The 26137-nt window shown below is 43.8% G+C and overlaps 2 protein-coding genes across 4 annotated transcripts in view; one reads left to right on the forward strand and one right to left on the reverse strand.

Annotated features, from left to right (window-relative positions):
- Positions 1-265: 265 nt before the first annotated feature.
- LOC144141024 (TNF receptor-associated factor 4-like) overlaps positions 266-26137 on the reverse strand; it is a 32870-nt gene continuing 6998 nt past the window's right edge. For 2 of the 3 annotated variants that reach the window (XM_077672503.1, XM_077672505.1), the window contains exons 2-11: positions 25310-25456; positions 16824-16901; positions 15951-16074; positions 13754-13915; positions 13183-13257; positions 12483-12560; positions 10132-10224; positions 8542-8580; positions 3320-3601; positions 266-980 (exon numbers count right to left, since the gene is read on the reverse strand). In XM_077672503.1, coding sequence (XP_077528629.1) covers positions 750-980; positions 3320-3601; positions 8542-8580; positions 10132-10224; positions 12483-12560; positions 13183-13257; positions 13754-13915; positions 15951-16074; positions 16824-16901; positions 25310-25335 — 1188 coding nt within the window. In that variant the 5' untranslated portion in view covers positions 25336-25456 and the 3' untranslated portion in view covers positions 266-749. The remainder of the gene's footprint in view (positions 981-3319; positions 3602-8541; positions 8581-10131; positions 10225-12482; positions 12561-13182; positions 13258-13753; positions 13916-15950; positions 16075-16823; positions 16902-25309; positions 25457-26137) is intronic. The other variant, XM_077672506.1, reaches the window with a different exon arrangement.
- Positions 19831-21192, forward strand: LOC144141672 (uncharacterized). The gene has a single exon (XM_077673202.1). It carries the CDS (start codon positions 19831-19833, stop codon positions 21190-21192), a length of 1362 nt encoding a protein of 453 aa, XP_077529328.1.

Below are 26137 nucleotides of genomic sequence, written 5' to 3' on the forward strand. Positions count from 1 at the left end.
CTATGTGGGAATAGGCAAATAAAGGCATATATATCGCACACAATCTGAGCGCGCGCAGTTGAAGTACAAGATCACAATCAAATTAAAATTGCGGGAAAAAATAGGAATTGTGCATGGGCACCATTTCACAAAGTGATGGGCATCTTGGCGTTCGATTGGATTGCACTTACATCACATACAGATTTATGGGAATTTACAAAGAGAAGGGTTGCTAAAGCAACAATTCTGATTCCAGAAGTCGCTTTAAAATATAGTGGGCTTGGCATCCGTTTACATCACATGATTTATTACAACAAACCTAAATTCATCTCATAAAAATACATTTATATAAAAGTTGCCTCTTGAAACATTGATTGATTGTCGCGTGTAACTCTCCGAAGCTGCGTCTGGGCTACAAGGAACGGCCTGGTTGATGGCTGCGGAATTATTTTTAACACCCGGAGAATTTTTGAGGGCGGCGAAATCTCGGCAGACAAGGGTTTTTCCGGGTATCAGAAAAGCATACTGTGGCCGGGATCGAAACCGCGTCCTTGGGCTCAGCAGCACAACGCCACAGCCATTGAGCTACAATGATTGTCTGCTCGAGAAACAACTCTTTCACCGAATAAAGCTAACGCCAGTGAGAACAGGGCGTGATTGACAGTGTCTCGTTCGACCATAGGCGCAAGTACCACACAACCATGAGAGTCAAGATTTCAGTGGACTCTGTTCTACCTATTGTGGACTTGTTCTACGTACTCCGAGAGCATTTATACGGGCAGAACAACAAACTGAAACACGACTGAGTTGTGTGAGACAAATTCGCTGCTTTCGGCTTCAAGTACGCTTATGGGAATTAGGTGGGAGAAGCCAAACATTGCGTTGGGTCGTCCAACCGACGGCTTTCTTAAGCACTCTTCAGCTGCGTCCCCTGTGGCCGGGTCAAACTCGAACTCCTGCTTGCGGTCTTCATTCACGTGATTCACAAGCACGATGCGGATCTGTAGGGAGAGTAAACAGACGATACAGAGGGCTTTCAGTGTGTCTAAAACCTTTGAGAACTTTCTAGAACCTATACATGTTCACTCCCCGCGCTGGTGTAGAAAGGCCCTTTCGGCTTTCTTAAATACCCTAACTTCCAATAGCCTTAAGTGCTTCAATTTTTAATGCAACGTTTCAGAGATTCAGAGAGCAGAAAACCGTTAGGAAAGTGCAGGTTTTCGTCAGTGTTGAAAATTGGTTGGACTCCAACTTGTGCCGCACCCGCGTACAGCTGGAAACGAATAACAAGGCTAGAGTGCAGAAATACTAGAGAGTGCGGCTACCAGTCCGTTATTGGATTCCAAAGGGAATACACACAAAATTTCTTCTCGAGTGTTTGTTGTTTCCTCTCGTGCTCAACGCTATGATGTATCTTAATTCCACAGCCACCACGATACTGAAAAATAATTTATGGCAAACATCAGGAACACAATGTACAACAGCTACCACAAAGCTATTGAAACAACACAAGGGTAAAGAGTAAATAGAAAAAAAAACACTTTTCAGAGGGACAGGGTATCCATGGCTGCTGTAAGAGGAATGCCTAAGACTTCCAGTGCCTAGCGGCGGCTTTTGATCCATTGCAGGTAAAAGGAAAGGGCAAGTTTCAGTCGAATATGTGTGCTTATCAATAACATACAGGTATACAAACACGAAGAAATAAAAAAATTGTAGATTTGCAACGACGGAAATCCCAAGTTGTAGTATATAACAAAACAATGTTTTTTTCTGAAGCACGCAAGTCTAGCAGGATCTTGATACAGAACATGGAACCTTTGTTTTCTGATTGTCGTTTGCGGCTGGAAAAACACTTCTACACGCAATACAGATTATATTTTCTTTATGAGCTACACCAAACGCTTGTAATATCTTGTTTATTTTCGTAAACATCACCTTGGTTTGGGTTTTAAACACCCTTGTACAAGTGTGAAATTTTAAAATATCTTCTTGGTTGTTCAATGCATGTGGTTCTTGGTAAGTTGCTGATTGTTTACTGGAATTATTCCTTGGTTTTTATGTACGTCTGGTTGGTCGCCATGCAGTGTTCTAATGGTTTCATGCGTCGCCACCTCCATACAACTTATTTTTGTGTATCACCTGGACAAGACTATAGCGAAACCGCTGGTCAGCTCTAAATGCTGGTTGTTCTTAAAACAAAAGTGAAGTTTGAAGATCTCCGATTTTCTCTTGGAAATCCTCAATACAGCGTAATGTCCTTTTGCGGGTCAAGGCTATATGAATTATTTTGCGAGGTTGTTCGCTACCCCGAGATTCGATACGCTAGTTTTGAAAAAAAAAAATACAAAATTGTACATGTTTCTTTTAAAACGTAGCTGACCTAAGTGATGAATTTTACAAAAGCATCCAACTGTTCATTCCATAACCGTAACTTAATGATTTACGTGTACTGGCCACTTTATTACTTCCTTGAAAGAAACACCAATAAACTTTTTTTCATTTCCCCAAGCAATATTAGGCCCATAAAGTATGAAATTTACAGCTTCTGTTGAGGGCTGATCACGAAGCGGAATATTATATAGGTTGTTTCTGTGGCCTTTAATCTCAACTTGTTTTGTTTAAAGCTATTTGAAACATGCACCAGCTGTTCCTTTACGTCAGTTGTCAGAAATGTTAACGTGCTTGATAGGAAAAAAGTATTTGGGTTCTCTGCATACATAACAATATAAGAAAAATCTTGTTTATTAACGGTATTAGTCAAGTACAGAAGGAAGAGTAATAAACAAAGTAGGGATCATCGTGGCCCACCACCTTTCAATTTAACTGGGCAGGCGTTGTGTCATCGATTTCAACCATTTGGTATCGATCATGCCAGTAAATTTTAAGAATTTTTAACGAAATCGCATGAATAGCGCTGCTATATTATATTTTGACCGCAAATCAAAGTGTATAGAGAGAAATTTTTTTCGGATATCTGAGAAAACGTGGTTGTGTATTTTTGGTTTTGCATATTTACAGTTGTCTTTTCCACTATATATGCCAGATCTTTCTCAGTTCACTTGTGCGTTTGGAAGCCGTATCGGTTAGTTATTATATTCAGTTTCTCGGAAATAAAACTGAGTCTCGCACGAATTACGCCATCGCATATTTTAGATAAAGTTCAATGCGCCGATATAGGGCGAGTGTTCCACGGGTTACTATTTTTACCCCCTTTTAATATCGCAGTTACTTTGGCCAGTAATAACTGTTTGGTGAAAAGGCATACATTCAGATATTTCTACTTTCCTACCATGTCGCAAGGCACAGTATGAGTCCAAGTTGTGTTGTTTACAGCACGTACTTTGTTAGCGAATGGCCAAGGTAGAATATCGTCATGCTCTCCGGGGTGGAGCCTGAAGTTCAGTGACAAGAACGCAGGTGAGTCCCGGCTGGGCTTGGAAGAAGAGGAACCCAGCATGCGCCATTGCTCGCTATTTCCGTTCAAGTCTATGAGAAGTTCGATCCGGTAGCCTGGTGTGTTTACGGTCAACACCCCAGAAGATATGGTACGCCGGGTGCCCGCAGATGTTGCGGGTTTGAGGTACGTGAATGGGTGAAGTGTCCACGTATGCTGGTAGGTCGACTGTAACAAACATTAAAAATAAATTTAGGAAATCAAAAAGCGGCGCTAAATAAAAGTTGTTTGCTCAAGAGTGCGCCAACCAGCCCAGATGGAGTACGATATATTTAAAAAATAAGAAAACTTTTAAACTCTGAGAACAATAATTAGCGCGGCAGCCAGGAGTGCAAATTCAAATCAAAGTACATATGGCGCGTTCAGATTTTAAATCTTGACGAGCACCGATTTCCAATTGCAACAATATTACGCTTGCAGTCGGTCCAGTAACATTATCCATAACGCTGTGTGAAAGTATTCATCTTTCGCTACAACCTACTTTTTCAATCGGCAAGACGAAACGCAAACCTGAATTTATTGTTGTCGAATATTAACCCGCACAGTTTGGCGGATTAGGAAGGGTACTGTTCAATTTTCTAACATTTGTGTAGTTCAGTCAGCTGCCCCTACCAGGAATTCAATTCAACGCCCGTTTTTTATCACTATTTTTTTGTATTTTTGAAAGTTGCATGAGTGATCGAAATCAACAACATTCAACAATCAACAAATCAACAATCAAGGTTACTGAAACTAAATATTGAGTAACTACGCATTTACGAGACCCACATAAGCAAATGGTTTGAAATTCACAAACCATGCTCCCTTTGCAACTGCAACTTACAATTTAGAGTATTGAAACCTCTCGATCATTTCACAGTATGTGCGGTGGCTAGACTCTTGGTTTATTCTCTGCTAACATGCAAAAAAGCTCTCTTCATGGTGCAGAAATCATTCAGATTTCTTCACAAGAAGAATGAACAATAGAATTTTTATGTATTTAAATGTGCGTGAAACAAATTTTAATTTTTATTCAGAAGTAACAACTTCTGTAGAAAATACGAATATTCGAAACAATCCCAAATTAAATGCAATAATTTACGCCTACCTTGTTACATGCGCTGAACATTGGCAAGGAAAACTGAGTTTCTAAAAATAAAACAGTAATAAGACATCCGCATCGCAAACGCTACCGCAACGACATAAAAATTACTGCACAAACACAACACTTTCCTAAACACTAACTTGCCGTACTCAATCAAGAAATCACGCTTTCGCTATTTAGCGGCATGTTGTTAATGATCTAGAGAAAAAAAACTGCAAATTTTCAATTCCTAAATTCATTCATAATGCTCCTGCGTTGGAGGTAGAAAAGTAGCAATGTCTGCTTTGAAAATCCAGATATAGGCATCCTGCGCTGCCCAGGTGGCGCTACGCAAGCGGCTTCCGGGGGGTCCCATAGGATCCTGAGTTGACAGAAGCAAAATGAGCTCGATGCTCACGATTTTTTTTTTGCGACATGGTCACCAGCCCATCCTCGGCGCATCGGCTCTATTCCGACGAATAAATTGGCATTAGGAAGAAAAGCTTTGCAGCGCTAAATACGTTTACAGCGCCGACGAAAGTGCCTTGACGGTGACCGCCGCTCTGCCACGCGCAGGTTCAGCGATCGATGGTCGTATGAAGTGAAGTTTGAAGTGAAACTTCTAGTTTGAACTAATGCGATAGGGACGAGGACTTTTCAAAAACAGCAGATCAAAAAAGAAGAGTGACGCAATCCGCGACGATCGCGCTTTAAAAAGCCAGTCAGTGCGGCTGACCGCAGTCTCGTCTGCCTTCGGTGCGCCGGTCTTTTCCGTACCTGCGCACAATGTGTGCCGTTTCATTAAACAGTGCTCCTTTGTGTCGCCGTTACAAGTACATGGTGCAGCGTTAGCTTGCCGTTTTTTTTGCGTGTCTGTGACAAAATGCAGCGAGTGTCAGAAGCGCAATTTCTGTTTTGCGATTCCGAAATTACTGGCCGTAAAACAAAGTGGTCGGGCGAACTGAGAGACCGCTCGCTTTCCTTGTTTGCTGTCACTTTGCTTAATATAAGCTCTTGCATCATATATTGCCAGTTCGCACTTAACATGCTTGAATGAGGGTCAGCAACGGGCCGAGTAAGACCGAGTCATGCAGCCAACACAGGGGAGGGCTGGACAACAAACCGGGTGGTTGGTGGAAGGGGCTTTAAATGCAAAAAAAAAAAACATTTAGTGAATTGTCAATAATATTCGATGATAATCTGGCGAAGTGTGAAGATCGGGGAGAATTCAACTGGAAGCGACCAATTCTCGGTTCTTGTATCGCTGTCTAAGTGCATTTGAGGACAAAACTGGCGTGTCGGCGTTCAGATTGTTAGCGATGACCCCTGCACTAGAAGATAACCAACTGAGTCAGTGATGATCGTACATAAATATTCGGTGCCGCGCGCAGTGTATGCGGCTGAGTTATGTTATGCAAATATAGAAGTACGCTTCTCTGCAGACAGCAGGCGCGTGATTTGGTGCTTGTTTTGCGTCCTTTAATAGCGCTTGATTTGTTTATTTGACGCTAATGCCCCACCTACACGTTACTATACATATACCCTTGCCGTTCGTAAATAGAGCGCGTAAAACGTTACGCAAGAATTATTTAGTTTGGGAAAATACAAAACAAAATTCCTACGCGTTTTCAAGGCGGTGCCAGGCAAGCAGTGTCAGCTGAGTCGGCTGCGCAATTCTTGTGTTCGCTTGTATGCTCCCGCTGAAGCAACGTTTTGCAGTTACCTGAGGCTATAGGATGAGCAGTGTTCCGTGTTTATGCTACTCTTGAACTTTCTTTTGTCGACCGCACGCAAGAAGAAAGAACGGTAATGGTCAGGAAGATAGACCTCCCGACCTGGCGATACTATCCCACGCCGCGACGACCACGACAGCTCGCTCAAAAGAAAGCGGATAAATCGGCTTGTTTTAGCGGATATTATATTGTTTAGCCTCTGCAACTACTGTAAGGGCTATTTCATACAGTATACAGTCATTTTAACACGCCACAAAGCGATTAAACTAAGTACAACCAACTTTCACTCTGGCTTGTAATTGAAAACACATTGGGGCGGCTAGGGTCGTCTGCTTTTGTACTACCCAGACGTGTCGGGCACAAGGGGGGCTGCATGCCGCCAAACTCTAGCGCAGGAGCTCTATAATGACGAAATCACCCACGAAATGAAAACTTCAAAGAGGAACGAAATTACGCTTTTAGCTTTTGTATAAGAAATTCGGTTTACTTTGGAGAATTGCTCCCTCAATCACAAGTTGTCACCTAAACTTCGTTGGCATTATTTCAAACTCCACGGAGAAGCATGTACCTTTAACGATTCTTCAAAAAAGTTGCGATGATTTTGCGCGACCATTTGAGGGCATAACTTATGATTGATGAGAATATCTGGGGAAATCTTTAACGCGAGCAGTGGACTGTGTATGCGTTCTTACGTGCGTACATCTGTGTCTCTGCGTGGGCGTGGCGTATGCGTGTGTGTGTGTGTACGTGCGTGCGTGCTTGTGTGTGTGGGCGTGTGCGCGCGTCTGTGTTCTTGCGTTCTATTCGGTATGACCTTTAAAATAAGTGGCCATTTCTTCATTAATGCTTACGCTATATGCTGCTCTCAATTCCAACAATTAGTTTATTTCATACATGAAAGCCCTATTTAAGGCTTCATCTGAGTTTTACCCAAACGCAGGTAACACGGCGGTATTCAATGAACAGTGCGCGATGATGTAAGAACCTGGCGGACAAAATCTTTGAAGTGAACGTCTTTTTTATTTTTAATGTAAATTGTCTAATGTATATGACAGGGGAAATTTCCTCGACAGAAATTTAAAATTGGTTTTAGATTGAGGACAATATAACAATACTATTTGTCAAGGCTAGACGCCACCAGGCAGAAATCTCCTAAAAATGCTGTTGAACCACTTCTTTTTTCATCAATTTAAACTAATAAAATTTGAAATGTAAGCCACTTATAGCCTTTTAGTATACTGCTGTGGAAAACGTCCATAGTTTTATAATTGTTTCATTCTGGCAATATTATCAAACCCCAGGCATCAAAAGCAATTTTTGTTGAATTGAGAAATATATATTTAACTCTTTAACTACAGCAACAACATACAGTATTGCTTTGTCGGGCCCTGCGCGGGTTTTTCTTCCGTAAACGTTTTATTTTTCAAAACGCGGAAAGTTCTAGAAGCATAACCACAATTATACGTTTCGACAAAACTACAGAAAATTATTCTGTGGTTCCGCTGAATTTCTTAGAACGTGAAGGGTGGACCATAAAACATGCAGACAGAGTTCACAATTCCATAGCATTCTTTTCCATGCGAATACCTACGATGCTTACATGTGCTCACAACAGCGACTTCGCTGGTCATTGTGAAACTGCCGAAACCTGCTACGTGTATTTCATTGCGGCTTCGCCTTGTATTGGAGTGTTCTATTCTAATAATACAGAGCTCATGTTAACTCGTCTGCGGTCACTGAGCCGCGAAAACAGCACTTATACGTTTGTAATACCTCTTGGGGTATTACGGCGGGCTACATGAGACTCGCAAGTATTACTCCAGTATAGTCCACGTACTGGGTGGACAGTGTGGGTAACCACCACGTCCGAAACAGAGAAAAGCGACCTTCTCTTCTCCAAAAGTCATTCGTCTATGGTGAGGCTTTAAAACCTTCCGTTTTATAATTCTCCAAATCGTTCAGTGATTGCTATTCTACTTCGAACATGAAGCTTTTTTTATAAGAATGATAATTTGCAGTTTACATTATTTACTTTGATAGTGTTCGATGAAGCTGAAACGAGAGTGTGAGGCGACTGAAGTACCGATTAATAACCTATATATTTAGCCGCATATTTGTAGTATCAAATATTGCCGCATTTAAAAGTGGTATGTATATATCTTCTGGAAAACTTCTTGCATTAGACGGGGCGAAAAACTGCTGTTTTGCGCTTTCGTTTCTTTTGAGCCTATTGAATATTCCTTGTAAAAAGTTGTTGTCAATGAAATTGCAAGGTAAATACCGTTATAGTGAACGAAATGCGAAGCGCTTACCATGAACCTTGGAGTGCCTTTATTACCCTTCTTAAGTGCCTGAAAAAGCAGAAACGTCATATATATAGGGTACGATAAAAAACACACAAAGAAGATTTACAGCTTTTCTTGTGCGACGATCGACAACTGCCCTGACTGACTGTTGGAAATCGAGGAAGGAAATAATTGTTGGAAATGAACAAGCGGAAGTTGATGTAATGATTATCTATTTATGTTTTTGTTGAAGGTTGTTACCCTTATAAAGTTATTTACGGCTTTCGTGTAGTTTATTCATTGAACTGGGTAGAAGACAATTAAAACGATGAGTTCAACCTAGTAACGATGCCATTATTCCAACTTTTGCGACAGAATGGTGCGACTTACTGTAACAAAAGTTAACACGTTAAGTTCCGACTTATGCTACGGGAATGACTTCTTCAAAAAAGCAGCGGTGTTTTATTCTAGAGGTTGTAAGGGTGGCCGGTTCTAAAGCATGCCAGGATTTCAAAACGCCGAGCGGACTCAACCTGAAGAAATGTTTTCCATTTAAGTATCTTCTGGAGTCCTCGTTTTGGTCATTTATTTTTGGTTTAAATACAAGAAAAGGATTCCAGCTTTGTCAAAACAGACAAAAAGTATTTCAAACGCACATGAAAATGGATACAACAGTGTCGACTGTGAAATTGTAGTAAGTCGGCAGTTCTGTTTCTGCATAAGACTCTATTGCTAACGTGCATTTAAAAACAATACCTGCGGTTTTACTGCTCTCCTCCCAGTTCGAGTAGTCTCGCGTGAAACTTAAGTTTTCATTACGTCCTGCGTTTTTATGCTAAAAGCGTTTTTGGCTGTTATAAAGCCGAGTGGCGCACCAAAGGCTAGGTTTTTTCTTCAAAATTACAAAGGAAGTAAGGTGATTTTTTGTGACCTTTAAGACATTGAACAGTCAGTAAATAATAAAGAGGTGGCAAAAACCTTATATCATGTTTTCTAGGGCACGCACAATCAAAACTGTTTAATCGCAAATTTTTCTCCATCTGCCTGTCACAAAATTTGGCCGAATAACGATCTTTTTTGTTTCCATTGAATATCGAACAAAGCGTTAGGCCATATGAAACCTACATCTGTCATCCAAGTTTAAAAGTACCAAGACGGCATTTCGTTAACTTAGTTCTAGCTCGCAGTATGCAGCAAGACGTTGCTAGGGCCCTTACTGCAAAATCGTTGATGAGAATTGGTATGAAGTGGAACTCATTTGAAAGCAAAAACACTGGATATGTGTTCACTTCAGTGTCAGGGGTCGCTTTAATTCGCTGCTACTGTAGGAATGTGGAGAAAATGGAGTCGCCGTCGTCGCAATCACGAAAGATTGTAGCTCAAAGGTTCTCTTAGTTTGAGAGATTCCTTTAATTCTGACCTTGCGAAGAAGGGCAATGCAAACTACTGAAAGCTGATCCGGGAGTTTTCATAAAAACAAACGCTTAATTGAGCACCCAAAAATCACAGCCCATAGGTTATTCTATTTATACACAGCAGTAAACAAGATGTGGAGGCGAATGCTGTAAAAGTGTTCGATATTCGCGGATTTTGCAAGAACAGCCAGTTGAAACTTGCCTTGATCTCGCGTTTCAGACAGGCGATTTCCTTAACAAGAATGTCAGCGTGATTGCCATTCTTTTCATGCTCAACCATTTCCAGACGACTTGACTGCAAAAGATGCATTTTACATGTTAAGCTTTCGATGGTTGCAGCACAAACCCCGTGAATCACTGATTAACAAAACGCCAAATTATTCTTTTAATAGTGCCGCATTGGTCATCGGCATCAACATCATAGCGCCGCAGCTTCGACCGGGTCGGTCGCCCTCGACCGGGGGGGTAATATCACGGGACATATAGGTGGGATAAACCCCACAGCGCCATCACAAAAGAACAGCGACGATGACGACGAAGAAAGTGCTGGCGGACCCGGTGCTGGCTGTCAGATCGCCGCCATGTAATACTGTAAATGGATTGTTCAGCTTCCTAATGCTTCGTCTCATCTGCTCTGCCACCACGTTACAATACTGAATCTCAATAAAACAAGCTTTGTATGAGAAGCAGTACTCTTATGTATTTTTTTCGTAGGCAAGATAAGCAGTCTGGTATAAAAGCATACAGCCCCTGCGCCTTCAGAAAAAAAAACTTCGCATGCGGCAGCATTGTAACGCATCAAGTGTAACGAAAAGCATGCAGTTCTTCTCGTTGAATGCAAAAATAAAATTCCTAAACATATGTAAACACACAAGCGCCTTGTAAACGGAAGAAATGCTGCCTTTTGATTGGAGTTTTTGCCAACAAAAGTAACACACCTTGCGGGGCGCCATAAACAAACCATTAAGTTGTGTGACATTGACCTAGCAGCACTCGCCTTGCAAGACAAGACAAATTATTGTATATTAATAATCATACAACTGTACTTCTTGATTTCAGTGCACTTAAGGTTATGTTTGCTCTGACAAGCTACCTGCGCCTTTAGACTGCCGGTCGTGCTTTGTCAGCTGGCTCGGCAATTTTGCCGGTGCGGAATACTGAAAACCACTAGTATCCTATATACACAAAGGCACAGCTAATACAGGCGACTTGCCTTTACCGTGGGGGCTAGTTAACGGATTTGGCAGGAACCAAGCTAGATAAAAAGATAGCAGCTTTGATAAGCGACTTTATAACACATCTCTCTGTATACAGCCACCGGCAATATCCTTCAACCGATTGACCGTTTATAACAAGCAGTGCCTTGAAGTACTTACCAGCGAGTAATTAATTTTAGTTACATAATCCAAAGTTTTCATATTTCTGTGTATGTAATATTCGGCATTAGCTAAACCTGACCAGGAGCCTTTTTGGCGTTTGTGTTGCGTACTCATGAACTTGAGCCTTATCAATTTGGAAAGCCAACACTAGATACCGACGTAGCGCTCAGCCATATATTATGTTGCAGTTATATTCACTAGAGGGCTTATGACGGGGCATGACCCGGTGGCAGAGGAGATGGTGCATGCTCTGCAGGATGATTCATGATGGTAATCATGTCGCCTGGTAAGAAAGAAGCCCGAGTCACGCTCGGTGGCGGTGAAACAATAGCGAATTTCCGTACACCAGATAGCGTACGCTACGCTAGCACGGCTGGTACTGAGACGCGACAGGGCATGAGCCGATTCGTTCCGGTGTGTGGCGGCCCGCTACACCTTTACCGCGCAGTTATTCGGGTTTCTGGCTGTCGGCCTCGCCGTGCTCGCGTCTTCGCTCTGGTGACTGGTAGCCACCCTCGCCGTGGCCTGCGTTCGTAATCAGGGGTCGGGTCTCGGGTCGGGTCTCGGTACCCGCCACCGCTAGCGAGGCATACGCTACCATTATGCTAAACCTGTAATATCCCGGCATCATGGAGAATGAAGAGTGCGTCGGCCAGTGCGAAACACCCATTAAGTGAGTCGCTCGTTTAAAAGGGGCTCACAATGGGGACATTTTTTTTTTAATGCACTGTACAAAAACGCTAGACTCTCAAGACTACGTACGCTGAAAGGAAGACCTATACCATTATATACAATATGCAGGAAATGTTGGAACGCTTAAGCTAGGTGCAGTGAGGGTTGTAGAATGTTTCGTGCCTCTAGAAGCACAGTAGCAGGGTGGCGAATTGGGCGAGTTGGTGTACTTGCATCTTGGTGTACTTGCATCTAGAAGCACAGACAAAGACTATAAAATGTGTGTTAATAGCATATGCTGCTAAGACACCTAGTATGCTCCTATGAAAGAATATTGCGAGAAAGCAAATTATAAGCATGGCGTGGTACAGGATCCAGTGCACAACAATGAATCTCCTAGCTGCATACATAAAGCGTACATTTATATTGTAACATTACTTTACCACTTTTTTGCAATAACAAATAAACTAAAACTAAAGTAGAATTCTCTGGCACAACTTACCGTAAATTCGCATCCCATTTCCCGAAATGTACAAGTCACTGGCATCTGCAGACATTCTGGGTAATGTTTTTCCTCGAGCTAAAACAAAAAGGAAAAGAAATTTTGTCGCCAAAAAGTTGTCTTTCACAATTTTCTAGGTAAGCGACAACATAACACACTTCTAAGTTCCTGAAGCAACGGTCACATGGACTTTTTGGTCAAAAGGAATGAACTGCTCGACTCGGATAATCTTTTTCAGTATACCGACTTGGTTCATTTGCTACAAAGCCTCACCACTTGTCACTGTACTGCAGTGCACGTCCGTCCGTAAAATTAACGGACGCGCCCCAAACTTTCCACTGCTTCAAGGCGTCAAAACACGTCCTACCGGCGTTGATTACCTCATGTTTTAAAAATCTAAAATATTTGAATGCACATATAGAACTTACGTGCGACGTTAAATTTAACCAATATTCTAAAAATCGTACACAAAATAATGCGGCTAAGTGTTCCGAGTACTCTTGTTTCCCGAGATGCAAAGTTTACCTTAGATATATTAACTTCGGTGGGAGCAGCAGTTAAACAATGCTCCGTCCCATGTGTCAAAAACAATAGTTCGCATGTTTGACATAATGAACAGACGTACGTAGTACTCCCTTAAACGTGCTTCCACAGAAGGCAAACGATTTTAGCAAAAAAAAGCTGCGAAAATATATTTCACCTCTAACATAGTTCTAAAGCCGGCCTTGCAGTGCGGGCACGTTCCTGGACGTTTGTTGCAGTTGGCCTCATGCATCTGCAAAAAATCACAAACGCAGGTACAACTTTGATAACGAATTTATGTGTTCGAAATACACGCACAATATGTTCTTGAGCACCCCTTCCCGGAGTAGCGTGATAAGTAAAGTGAGTAGGTATTTCGTCCAACTTTTACAAGGCGGGCTCAGTAAATTTGGTGGTTTTAGATGTGTCTTTAATTTATTTACACGTCAAGACCTTCGACGCACGGCGTACTAAAGCAGGAAGGGGGTAGTAAAGCAGAAATGATCACCCTAAGTTTTTTGTTACCCAAACGTGAGCTTGAACCAAACAAGTATACATTCGTATTCAATTTTATCTAATCTGAAATTAAACCTAAGGTTACAAGAATACTCTACATATAAAAAACATACAGGTTCAGACATCGAGTAAATCAGGTTTAATTGTGTACGCGTAGCTTTGGGGTCTACAAGCACGAACTGTCATAAAATGGGACAGCAGTTAGCAAAAAAATGTTCAACATCGATGCTTACTGGCTTTCTGTAAGCCGCGATGTACCCTTTACAGAAGACGCACGAAATGGGTCTCTTTGGACATAGACTTTCCATGTGCTTCATCACGTTGTCGAACCTCTGCCGCTCCTGGCAATAGGAGCACTCAACTTCGACTTGAAGGCTGGAAGTTTCATGAAGCTCCTGCATTGAAGAAAAGTAAAGGACATTTACGCTTCATTGGGAAGCCTGGAACACGATTGCGCTACCGTACAAGGCAATGAGGGAGACTCTCTACTGTGCCCGGCACAGATATACGCGCACCCGGAAGGCGCGTGTAAAGAGCTAGTCCGCACAACCCCGCATGGCACCGTACAACTGATATATCTTAATAAAGCCGTGTGCCTCCCGCAGCAGTCGCAGTAATACCTCGCTAGCTTGGAGTAGTAAGAACTGGGAAATACTTCGAGATAAACGGATTTTCGAGATAAGTAAAGTTGCGCAACTTGCCATGAAATATCGAGTTCTTTGCAGAAAAATGCTTCAGAAGTTTTGTTTGTGAAATAAATCGCAATTTGTTACCTCAAATAGTATCATTTCTTTATTTTATGGCATCAGGATTTCTAAAACCCTTCAATTAGATGCTGAGTTTGGTTTAAAATCTTAGAGGTGGCGCAGGCTGCAACAAGAGTTCTTCGGGGAACGCCTGCGCTCCACAAATTTTTTTAATCGTAAAGGAACCCGCGCTCTATACTGAGTTTTTCTCCTCACGACACACCTCTATCACGGCCGCTTGACTGCACGCACGAGGCGCACACGAGGAGCGCACGAGGGGGGCGCAGTCCAGTGGCCGTGCTTCTGCGCATGAATCTACCATTGCGGCGAAATTTTCGTTCCACTCTCAGTCAATATTTCGAGATTTCCGCTGTTTAGCCAAATAATACTTCAAAATACAAGGCAGCAAATACGTGGGACGTACAGGAAATGGTTCGGTGCCTTGGAAAATTTTGACTTAGCCGATTTTTTGAGACATGCGAGTTCGAGTTAAGCAGGTATTACTGTACACTCATATCCCGTTATTGCGAACCTCAGATTTACAACTTTTTCAGATTAACGAACAATTTGAAAATCTCCTACCCTATCCCCTATAATTTCTATGTAAAAATATTTCACTACACCGAATTTCAGAACAGCGATTATTTCTAAATAACGTACCGAAGTTCATCATCCTCTTATAAAACAACGCTTCAAAATAACGAATTCCGAGTGTACTAAATGACTCGTGTTGGTGCGAACGACGGCTAATGGTGGACATGCACCAGAATCATCATCAGCATGCTAAGTGCGTGTTAGCTATATCGCAATCGCCGACCCTTGGGGGTCTCGCCGCTATGCTGCTAGCCTCTGTCATCGGCTTTTTCACCGTGGATGAAGCTCTCCTTGGACGCTGCAGTAACCTCTGAAGATTACGTGCTGTGCGACGATGAAGCATGCCGGTCTGCTGAACTGACGACTGAAGACATCGTCAACACCGTTCGTCGCGATGACGGAACCAGTAACGAGGACGCCGAGAGCGACGACAACGACGCTGATACGAGGCCCGCAAGCCCAGGCAAAGAAGCCGTGTTTAACGCCGATGTTTTGCAGTGCGTAGCAAAAATGCGCACTTTTCTTAGCAGGTGCACCAATGCCACCGAGGCAGTGCACAAGAACGTGGACAGCTTCGAATCATTCGTCTTTCAGTAGTTGAGTGGAATACGTCAGGAAAAGGTAACCGATTTCGTCTAATAAACGTGCATCGAGACCCGCGTTACAGGCTAAAGCGATTTTGCGGGTGTTCCCAGTAAAGACGGATGGATGCTTTCGTTACGGCCGGAATTTTTACCGCGCATTTTTTATTTTTCTGCTAAAACAATTATTCAAAATAACGAACTATTTTTAGCGGTTCCTTGAAATTCGATGTATCGATATTTGACTGTATATCTCCCCAAGCACGCGCGATCAGTTGGGGGAGCGGATTACGATTTTGGTCTTGTCGGTGGACCTCTTCCCACGGGTTCAAAAACCCATAAATCATTCAGTAAAACGGGGCAGTTTCCAACAAAATCAGTACGAATGTGCCTAAATTAGGTTCTCACAAATACATTGTTCACAACAATATAAGAATGCACTCGCAGTAATAGAAGAAGGACACATGTCAGCGTTGTATAACTTTTTGTACAAAAAACTGTATCCTTACCGCCACTTCATCGAAATACGGCGTTTTCAACTGGAACATATGAACTCCATGCACTCTGTGGTGAGTGTGGCCGAAGCCTCCAATTGTCAGCTTTCCTTGAAGCAGGTAGTTCTTCCCATGCTGTCTAAAATTAGAAAATTTTGGCATTATGGTATGTTCAACTAAACTAACAGCTATTTGGGAAAGCTGGTATTGTTTGGCATATCTAAGCGTTTTGACATCCTTCTTACGGACGGCGGTTACGAAAGGTTAAGAACCTCCGGAATTCCTAACTGTGATGGTTTTTTTTTCTCTTTTAAATAGAAAATACAGCGAGAGAAAAAAAATGTATGACGAAATGTTCGTAGCCCATTTTAAAAATTCCAAGCATAATGAGCATATAATCGAAACTCTGACGAACAGGTTCCCGCAAAAGTAGTTCGTTTCAGTAACTTTAAAAGAAAATCATGTACGAAATACTGTCCTTGAAGATGCCCTTCGTACAATACATTTCTGTTTCAAAAATAGAAAAATTACCGTGCACCGTTTAGAATAAAAACGTACGATACGGGAGGGTATTTTTTCTGATAACATACGGAAATATAGATTTACGTACTTGGTCTCCGTCAGAAGCTAATGCTACAGTAGTTCAGAGTAGTGAAACCCTTAAGACGTTGAGCACTGAGACGTTAAGCAGTTGGTTAAGAAATGGAAACTAATGCTTACACTGCAATATAATATCCTAATATTATAACTACCCTTCCCTTCCTTTCCCTCTATTGGCCCAAACCTTCCGAGTACTTGTATCCAAGAATAGTGACTATCAGTTCTTGCTCTTATGTGAGCCATATTAGATGACTATGCGCCGTGAAGAACAGGAGCACAGGTTTTTACAGGCGTTGTTGATTTCGGGTACATGCCCCATTCTTGGTTGCCGGCAGCATCGCCATCACCGCCAGCAGATGTGCAGGCCTGCAAAGAATAGAATATATAAAAAGATGCTTCGGCACGCAATACCTGTCGGCACAAGAGAAAGAAATAAAAAAAATTCCATGACACAATGACGTAACACCTGAATATAAACGGTCATTAAATCGGTTCATGGAATAGCATCTTTGCAATCAGAATGGTGTAATATCAAGACACGGAAGTTGGTTCTAAACATCGTCTAAATAATGCAAATAAAACAGAGGATACATCAGCGTTTCCTTTTTTCATCTCATGCACGTCTCTTTTATCCCAACCGTGCCATAGAAAGCGCCACTGCTCTGGAAAATATATGACCTTAGTCCGCCTCAGAGCTCAAAGTACCTTTTTTCTGGTACTTTAACCAGCAAAACATCGTCCTTAAAAACTAAAAAGTTATTCCATGACACAATGACGTAACACCTGAATATAAACGGTCATTAAATCGGTTCATGGAATAGCATCTTTGCAATCAGAATGGTGTAATATCAAGACACGGAAGTTGGTTCTAAACATCGTCTAAATAATGCAAATAAAACAGAGGATACATCAGCGTTTCCTTTTTTCATCTCATGCACGTCTCTTTTATCCCAACCGTGCCATAGAAAGCGCCACTGCTCTGGAAAATATATGACCTTAGTCCGCCTCAGAGCTCAAAGTACCTTTTTTCTGGTACTTTAACCAGCAAAACATCGTCCTTAAAAACTAAAAAGTTATTAAAAGCATTACTTTGGCTAAACCAAAATTTGAACTTGATGTGGCTTTCAAAATTACTGAAAATAGGTGCTACGTCCCTGCAGTATTTGAGGGGACATCCAAACCAGGTGCGTCGGGTTTTCGGTTCAACCGTTCTATAGAGACAAACTGAGGCTCGCGTTTCGACTAAATTTTCGGGTAGATTGTTTTCACAATAAGTAGAGCTGCGAATAAATTGTTTACATCGCAAGATTAAGCCGCACATTAGGCTACCCTGAATTCGCTGCCGTGTCTCTTTCTGCATGGGTAATTCTTAAATTTTTCAAGCACGGTTACAGACGTTGAAAGTGTAACTTAAAATTTCGGAGAAAAAGGGTGGAAAAAAATATTATCCCAAAATACTAAAGCGAGCATGTATGGTTTTGGGTAAAGTTAAAAGTAAACAGGTAAGGAAATACGGAGAGAGGTATGGCAGGAGTGGAGCTGGACACTGGTAAATTAAGTTGGCCATAGACAGTTCAATCGAGAGAGGGAAAATGGCACAAGGGAGGGGGAAAGGCGGACAGACGAAAATGAAGCATTTATAGGGAGTAGGAGAGAAAATAAGCAAACCTCAGGGGAAGAGGGGCAAATAGGAGTGTGATCGAGAGGAACGGAGGACCATACTATGGCAACAGAAGGAGGTATACAGAGTAGGAAAGTCCTTAGGTAGAAGGAGGTGTACTAATGATATCGATTTTTTCAGTCGTTAAGAGGGAATGAGACATGTTGACATCTTTTACTTGTGGTTAAGGTAGCAGTGGTGAAACACCCCATCGGCACTAGAACAAAATGAGTGACGTCGACGAGCTCAAGATAAAGGCATCGACTCTTCATTGGGTTTCAAACAAACGAAAGTTTATTCCAGGTTGGTGTCATAGTTTAGAACATTCTAAAAAATGAATACCGGGCTGAATGAATATCGTAGAATTGACCAAATATATTCCTAGTGTTCTTTACCCCTGTCACTGAAGCCTAAGAAGTTCTAATCAACAATTCTTACATCAGTGCAGAAGATGCAAGCTCGTTCAACTTAGGTTGTCGGTTTCTTAAATTTTGTACCCTTAAATAAAGTAATCTGCTTGCGATTGACCCTCAGAGCAATTTTCATTTTTCGCGAGGCCTGCAAAAGCAAACTCAGGGTGTCCTTCTCTGACTACGTCCAAACCTTGCCTTCACTCGTAGTTTCTTTTTCAAGATAGGATGGGCGGCCTCGCCATTGTGCGCTGTGTGCTCTGTGAGAGAAGACATACGGCCCCTATCGCATTACTTTCCGCAGCACTGTTGTGCGACTGCTACGCGTAAACTCTTTAAAAATGCATGATTTTTTTGGTCCCTGGCACAATCACGCTGATGTGACGCTAAGAACAAATGCTCTACTAAATATTCAGTCTGACTTAAGATTAATCGAGCTTCGTTAACCTTTTCATCCTCAGATTGCTTCTCCTAGTGCTCTGATTTCTTTCCACGTTGCAAACTGGTTTCAGTTCCTTGTCCCGCTTATTCATTGTTGCTGCGCACTTCTTCCCCCTATTCTTTTTTTCACCTCTCTATGTTCATTCCCTCCAAAATAGCAAGCCCCGCCATTTGTGGTACTTGTTCAGCATTCACTAAAGAGTTCTCTCTCTCTCTCTCTCTCTCTCTCTCTCTCTCTCTCTCTCTCTCTCTCTCTCTCTCTCTCTCTCTCGCTCTCTCTCTCTCTCTCTTGTTTGGTACACGATACCGGCACAAAAAAATTCCCCCGCATTTCCCCGAAGGGGAGTATGAGGAAGTGCGAAGCACGGGGTGATGCTATGAGGGGGAGTTTGTTGAAGTTTGGTGGCATTTTGCCCGTTAGTTACATTACAGCCCCTCGTGATCACGTTCGGCTTAACACGCCTCGTTTGTCCCTCTGCCGAAATCTTGGTGAATTAACGTGTATGTTCGAGAGGAGGAGCGCACCGCACCGCAGCACACCGCAGCTGCGAAGCGCCGACCGGAGTGAAGGGAGATGAGGCGCAGTCACGTGAGAGAATGCAGAACTAGCGGGTTTGTAGTATCACGTGTACACCACGCAGTTATCAAGCCGCTATAACGCCGCTGAGTCGCCAACGCACGCCGCTGACGACGTAGTCTGAATGCGTTAAAGATATCAGGCGCGTTACTAACACTGATATCAACGTCGCGTCCGTGACGCCGTTCGGAACGGCTGTGTCTTTTCATGCTCTCAGCTGGAAACAGCGCATCGGTCACTGACCGAGGTACTACTTCGTCTGAAAATAATATGGATAACTACAAGATCATTCTTCCTCGTCTCCCAACCGGTAACGTTGTCTTGAATACCGTTTTCCTGCATGCGGACTTGAAAGGCCGTCCTTACCGGGCTCCTGACTTTAGGGATGCGTTGGCTCGCGTTATCAACCTCCGTGATGTGTTGTGCATCGGACAATATCAAATGAGTCACGTTTGGATGCTTACCTGCGTCTCCAACAGTGTCAAGCAAAAGCTAGTCCAGCTCGAGCACATCACCGTCAAGGGACTAAAGTGTATGGTGTTTGACCCGGAAACGAGAAACATCAAAATGAAGCTACTTTGGGTGCCGCGCCATTTGGACAACCGGAGGATTTCTGAAGCGCTGGAACCATTCGGAACTACCCAGTCTGTTGCTAGAGAGATGTGGAGGTGTCCAGGAATGAACCACATGGAGACCGGAGCTCGGGAGGTGTCCCTCACATTGAAGGATGGCGTCTCGGTCGCTGACATACCGCACATGATGGACATTTATGGGAGCCAGTGCCTTGTACTGGTCCCTGGCAGACCACCTCTTTGTCTGCGTTGCAACAGGATTGGGCACGTACGGCGGCAGTGTCGTACCCCACGGTGCACCGAGTGTCGTCGGTATGGCCACACCGCAGAAAGGTGTGTCATGACATATGCGGACAAGCTCCGACAAGGTCACGAATTACCAACTGATGAAGATGTGTCCGCTCATGTCATGGATGTCACGGAGGTAGTGGACGCATCGGGGGAAGTTAACCAGCCAGTGTTGGCTGGACCTCCCGAGGCTGTGCCAACAAATCCTGCAGCGGGGAAGAGTGAGCAAGTGGAGCCCCATACGGTGCCACCTGGTCAAGTGATAAGCGGATCGACAAGTGATGAGCAGGGGGAGCCGATTGGCATGGATTCCGCGACTCCCATTGACGCCTTGGAGGAAGACCATGCTTCAGTACCACTGCCTGCCAGCGATGATGAGAGGAGCGACTTGTCTCCCGGTGACGTTGGGGGCGATGCTTCCGTTACTTGCCCCATGGAGATTGCTTCATCATCTTGGGCGGATGCTGTGGCTTTGCCTGACGACGTTCCGGGTGGTAGCAGCGGGCCGATGAAAAGGCCTGCTCCTGTGGATGGCGAGAAGGCATCCATCGCGGGCAAAAAGCAGGCGTCCACCGTACTGGACTCCTCCGACGCTGCTGTTCTGGCTAGTGGTCTTGTGCCGCTGGCTGGTTCCAAGAAGCCAGGAAAGGTACTGTCATCCAAGGCCATCCGCAAGGGTGGTTTATCTGGAGGTGACAAGGACACGTGAGATGCTCCCACAGTATGGCAAGTGTCACAGCACTGCACGCTGCCACACTTAATGTGAGAGGCTTGAGGAACAGGAGACGACAGTACCAGCTTTTGCGCCTCCTTAAACGGATGGACGTGAGCATTGCGGCCATTCAGGAAACAAAGCTCTGTGGAGATGAGGACATATCGGCAGCATAAGAGCCCTTCTTAGAGCAGTACAGTGTTTGTGTTAGCCACTCCGCAGGCTTGTCTGGGGGATGCTTTGTCTTCATCAGCAAGGGCATAGGGTTTTCTTGTCTCTCGTGTAGCACCGATACTTCGGGGCGGTTTATTTGCTGTGACCTTGTCATTGCAGGTGTTGAGTGGCGTGTCATTTGCCTCTACGCCCCCGTGAACTGTCGTGAGCGTACGTCGTTTTTTCTGTCGGTTCGGGATTTTCTACGTACGCAAAGAAAAGTCCTCCTCATGGGGGACTTCAATTGTGTATGTAATGTGCAGGATCGTTCTAGGCTTAGCGTGCAATATGACCGCAGCGCAGCCATCCTGGCTGATCTAGTGCACGAGCATGGTCTTCTTGATGTTGGAGAGAGGAAAGGGAGTTCCGTGCACTTCACTCACTTTCAGTGTACCTCGAATGCACGCCTGGATCGAATTTACATTTCTGCAGAAGAAGTTTCTGGGATTTCCGACTATACTGTGCGCCCTATTTTTTTCACCGATCACTGTATGGTATCTGTTTACTTCGGTAGCTCAAAGCCGCGTGGTGTGCTGCCTCAGTGGGATCTATGGAAGCTCAACGTCTCCTTATTGGCAGATGAAATCTTTTGCAGAAGTATTTCGGAGTGTTTACACAACACTTTTGCAATAGCTGAGCTTTCATTATATACACATTGGGATCTTTTTAAGCAAGAGGTGCGAAACTTGGCTATAGAAGAGTCAGCTCGTCTTGCGTTTCTAAAACGCTTTCATGTTCGTGAACTTTCCCGTACACTGGTGGACCTTCACGAACTGGAGGCAGCAATGCCTGGATCAAGTATAGATGAAATTGGCGTAACTAAAGGACAATTGCAGCAATATGTTACTGAAAAATACCACGGTGCATTAATTCGGTCCAGAACACGAAGGTTTTATGACAGTTATCCCACTCGCCGTTCGCTGTGTGATGAGCGCCAATCGGCTCTTGCAAAAGAGATAATTGAGATTAATTATAATGGTACTAGGTATACTGACTCAGCTGATATTGCCGGTGCATTCCATGCTCATTACAGCAGGTTATTTGGTGGCTCCAATGTCGTGGGTCAAGAGCGTGGCTTTCATTCTCTCATTGGGGCACTTCCAAGCCTTGCGGATGATGAGTGTGCCGGGGTTTCCGGCCCTATTACACTGGAAGAGGTTAAGATTGCCATCTCTTCGCTTAAGACAAACAAGACCCCTGGACCGGATGGACTGAGCGGGGAATTTTATCAGAAGTTTTCTGATATCCTCGCTCCAGTCCTCTTGGACATATTCATAGCCGCATACGATCACGGTGTTTTGCCCCCTACCTTTTACTTAGGGCACACAGTGTTAATACCAAAAACTGCGGATGAACACAAGCTGAGATCTGTAGAGGGCTATCGGCCAATCTCTCTCTGCAATGTTGACTATAAAATATTCGCCAAAGTTTTATCTAACCGTCTTCAACACGTAATTTCTAGTTTAGTTGGTTCTCACCAAACGTGCGGTATTCGGAACAGAAGTATTCAAACGAATATACATATTGCTCGTTCTATATTGGAATGCGTGTCTGATTCGGTTGAACAGGTGGCCCTTATCCAAATTGACCTTGCGAAAGCATTTGATCGGGTGTCTCACGACTTTTTATTTGCACTTTTGGAAGCGGCTAATGTAGGTGATGTGCTATATAGAGGCATTCAGCTTTGCTACAAGAATTGCACTACACAACTTGTCGTCAATCGCATCCTCTCGAAGCCAGTTCAGATCAGATCGTCTGTTAGACAGGGCTGTCCTCTATCGCCGCTACTGTTTTCACTGTACATAGAGCCTCTTTGTGTTAGCATACAAAAGAGTCAAAGAGTACGTGGTTTTTCGTTAGCGTCATGTGAAGTTAAAGTTCTTGCGTATGCTGATGACATTGCCTATTTTTGTGTTGACAAGCGTAGTGTTCACGAAGCCCTTGCATTGACTAAGGAGTTTTGTGACGTGTCTGGAGCGGTCATGAATATGGAGAAAACTAAGGTGTTTTGGCTTGGCCTGTGGGGAACCAAACCTTCCAAATTTGCAGGTATTAATTGGGACAGCACACCGCTTGAGTACCTTGGCGTGCCTTTGCACCAAATAAGGAACTCAGGACCACACTGGTCTTCAGCACTCACGCATGTCAAGCGTGCCTCGCAGGCATGGATGGGGCGAGAACTTTCTGTATTTGCCCGTGCGCAAGTCTGCAATGTCTTCTTGGTAGCAAAGCTTGTTTATGTGCTTCAGGTACTGCACTGTGCGCGGGCGAAAGTCCAGGCTCTACACAGAGTGTTTGCTACCTTCGTGTGGGGATCTGAATGGGAGCCAATGCGCAGAGATAATTTGTTTCTTCCTTTACGGTCTGGTGGTGTTGGGTTAATGCATTTGTTTGTGCACCAACTTGTGTCTCGGTTTTTCTTCTACAAGTCGGCGGAGCATCCATTTTTACGTACTGTAATTCAAGAGCGTATAAGTTACCATTTGCCGTTTCTCCTTGTTTCTACGGGTGAGGTCAACCAAAAGCCGCCATGGGGTTTTCTAAAAGAAGTTGTAGATACTTTTCATTTCCTTACTGCGCGGTTTTCTCTGGAGTACCTGTTTAGTCTTTCAAGGACAGCTATGACGAACACTTTATTCATAATCTATTCCCCGTGCCTCTTTATCGCCAGCCATACTTGCGGGACCATACGAATAATGTTTTAGACCGTGTCAAGCGTATGTGCGTGCCGCCAAATGCTAAAACGTTTTTCTTTAAGCTTCATTCGCAAACGCTTCCAGTTAAAACATGGCTGTGAGACTAAGGAATGTCGATCCCTTGGTCAAACAATTGCCGCTTGTGCAACCAACCAGAAACTATTGACCACTGTTTTGTGCTGTGCCGTGACGCGGTGTTTTTCTGGGACGTTTTGCAACGGACACTAAAAAAGGACTGTGACATCACCCCATACACCATTCGCTTCTTGCCATTTGAGGACGTTAATCGGGTGCCGTATGACGTTTTTGTGCTCCTAGGTTTGTTTAGCTTGTGGAAGTGCCGCATGACTGATCGGCATGCTGAACCCCCTAGGCCGACCAAGGTCATTTTTCGGGAACAGGCGGCGTTGGTACGGAGCGTTTACGTCACGCAGAGTGATCCACCAGAGTGGCTGCATCTTTTGGATGCGTGCGTTTGCTTGCCTGAGTTTTGAATTGGTGCCGACCTTTGTTAGACTGACGGGCTTACCCTTTTCTGTCTGTTAGTGTTTATATTGTGTGTCAATTGTCTTGGCTGACTTCTCTCTAAAATTTCCATGTATTAAAGAAAAAAAAAAAGTCGCGTCCGTGGCTTAGTCGGTAGAGCGTCGCGCTGCTGCCGCAAAGTCCGCAGATCGAAACCTGGCGCCGGATGCTGTTTTTTTTTTTATATAGTGTAGTGGCCTGGCTGGCGCGCCGAGAGAGGGTGTTGCGAGCTGGAGAGTAGTAAAGGGGCTTTAGGAGAGCAGGCGAGGGGGGAGAGGAGGCGCTATGCGAGCGCGACGATTCAGGCTCGCTTAAGAAGTGCATTCGCACTTATTCCTGGCCAATCTCCCACGTGGGTATGTGCCATGTCAGCGGCCAGGCTGCGCGCGCCCATCTCCACCCGTTGCTAAGGAAGACGAAAAGCGCGCGCACCCGCAGCTGTTGCTATGCGGACGGCGGAAGGTTCGCGGTCGCTTATAAAGTGATTCGCACTTAATAATATTAGAAAGTCGCCTTCAGTGGCGGCGAAGTTCGCCATTCAGGTCACCTTAGAATCTGCACAGATTGCTTTCTGTGGGCGCTTTGTTCGTTTATAACACAGCTATGCGTGCCCCAATCAATCGTTCAGAAGCACTTTACTGGCTTCTTCGATATGCAGGTACAAAAAATGTGCCACTTACGCTTGAGGAGAGATCGGGCCAGTCATCTTCAGTTGTGAGTGACCTGATGGTAGCAAGACAGTTTGATAAGTGCTCTTTCATGAGCTTTCGCAGCACAGGTTTCTTGCAAACTGAACAGGGAATCATTCCGGAGAGCGCCAGTGGCAGCTGCAATGAGACCACGTCATCAAATAAAAGCAATGAAAGTCGCATCCTTTACAGTCGGCACAGAAGAAGCGGTAATAAAACTCCATTTACGTACTTTCAATAGAACCCTTCAATAGCCATGTGGCCTTCCGCTTAAGGAACACATGGGGATATATTTTCTACCCTTGTCGCTGCGATCTTTCATATTCAAATTTATTTTATATAATCTGACGAGATATCACAATTACAGCGTCGGTTTCGTGCCGATACTTGCTGTTTTCAATTGTGGCACGACAAACACTTACGGGCCCATCTTTTCTGCCTTTTTCCACACGAATGTGAATCAAGATTTTATTTATTTATTTATTTATTTATTTATTTATTTATTTATAACATATACCTACAGCGCCGATATGGCATTATTGTAGGGGGGGTTACAATTTTGATGCATAAAGCAATCACAGAAAAAGGGCAATACAAAAAAGGGCAACATCACTTAGAAACACATTGGGGGAGCATAATACACTACTGTTACATGTTACATCACAAAAGCAACGATGGCAACCTGAACATCAGATGCGGCAACTATTTCACTGGGTAGAGCATTCCAATCTTCTATCGTTTTAGGAAAAAATGAGTATTTAAAGACATCAATGCGGCACTGATACGGTCTACTTTTTCTTGGGTTATCTCGTATAGTAG

Source organism: Haemaphysalis longicornis, unplaced genomic scaffold, assembly GCF_048455015.1.
Source record: "Haemaphysalis longicornis isolate Haplotype H1 unplaced genomic scaffold, Haemaphysalis longicornis Haplotype H1 scaffold_6, whole genome shotgun sequence".
In the NCBI taxonomy this organism is placed as follows: domain Eukaryota; kingdom Metazoa; phylum Arthropoda; class Arachnida; order Ixodida; family Ixodidae; genus Haemaphysalis; species Haemaphysalis longicornis.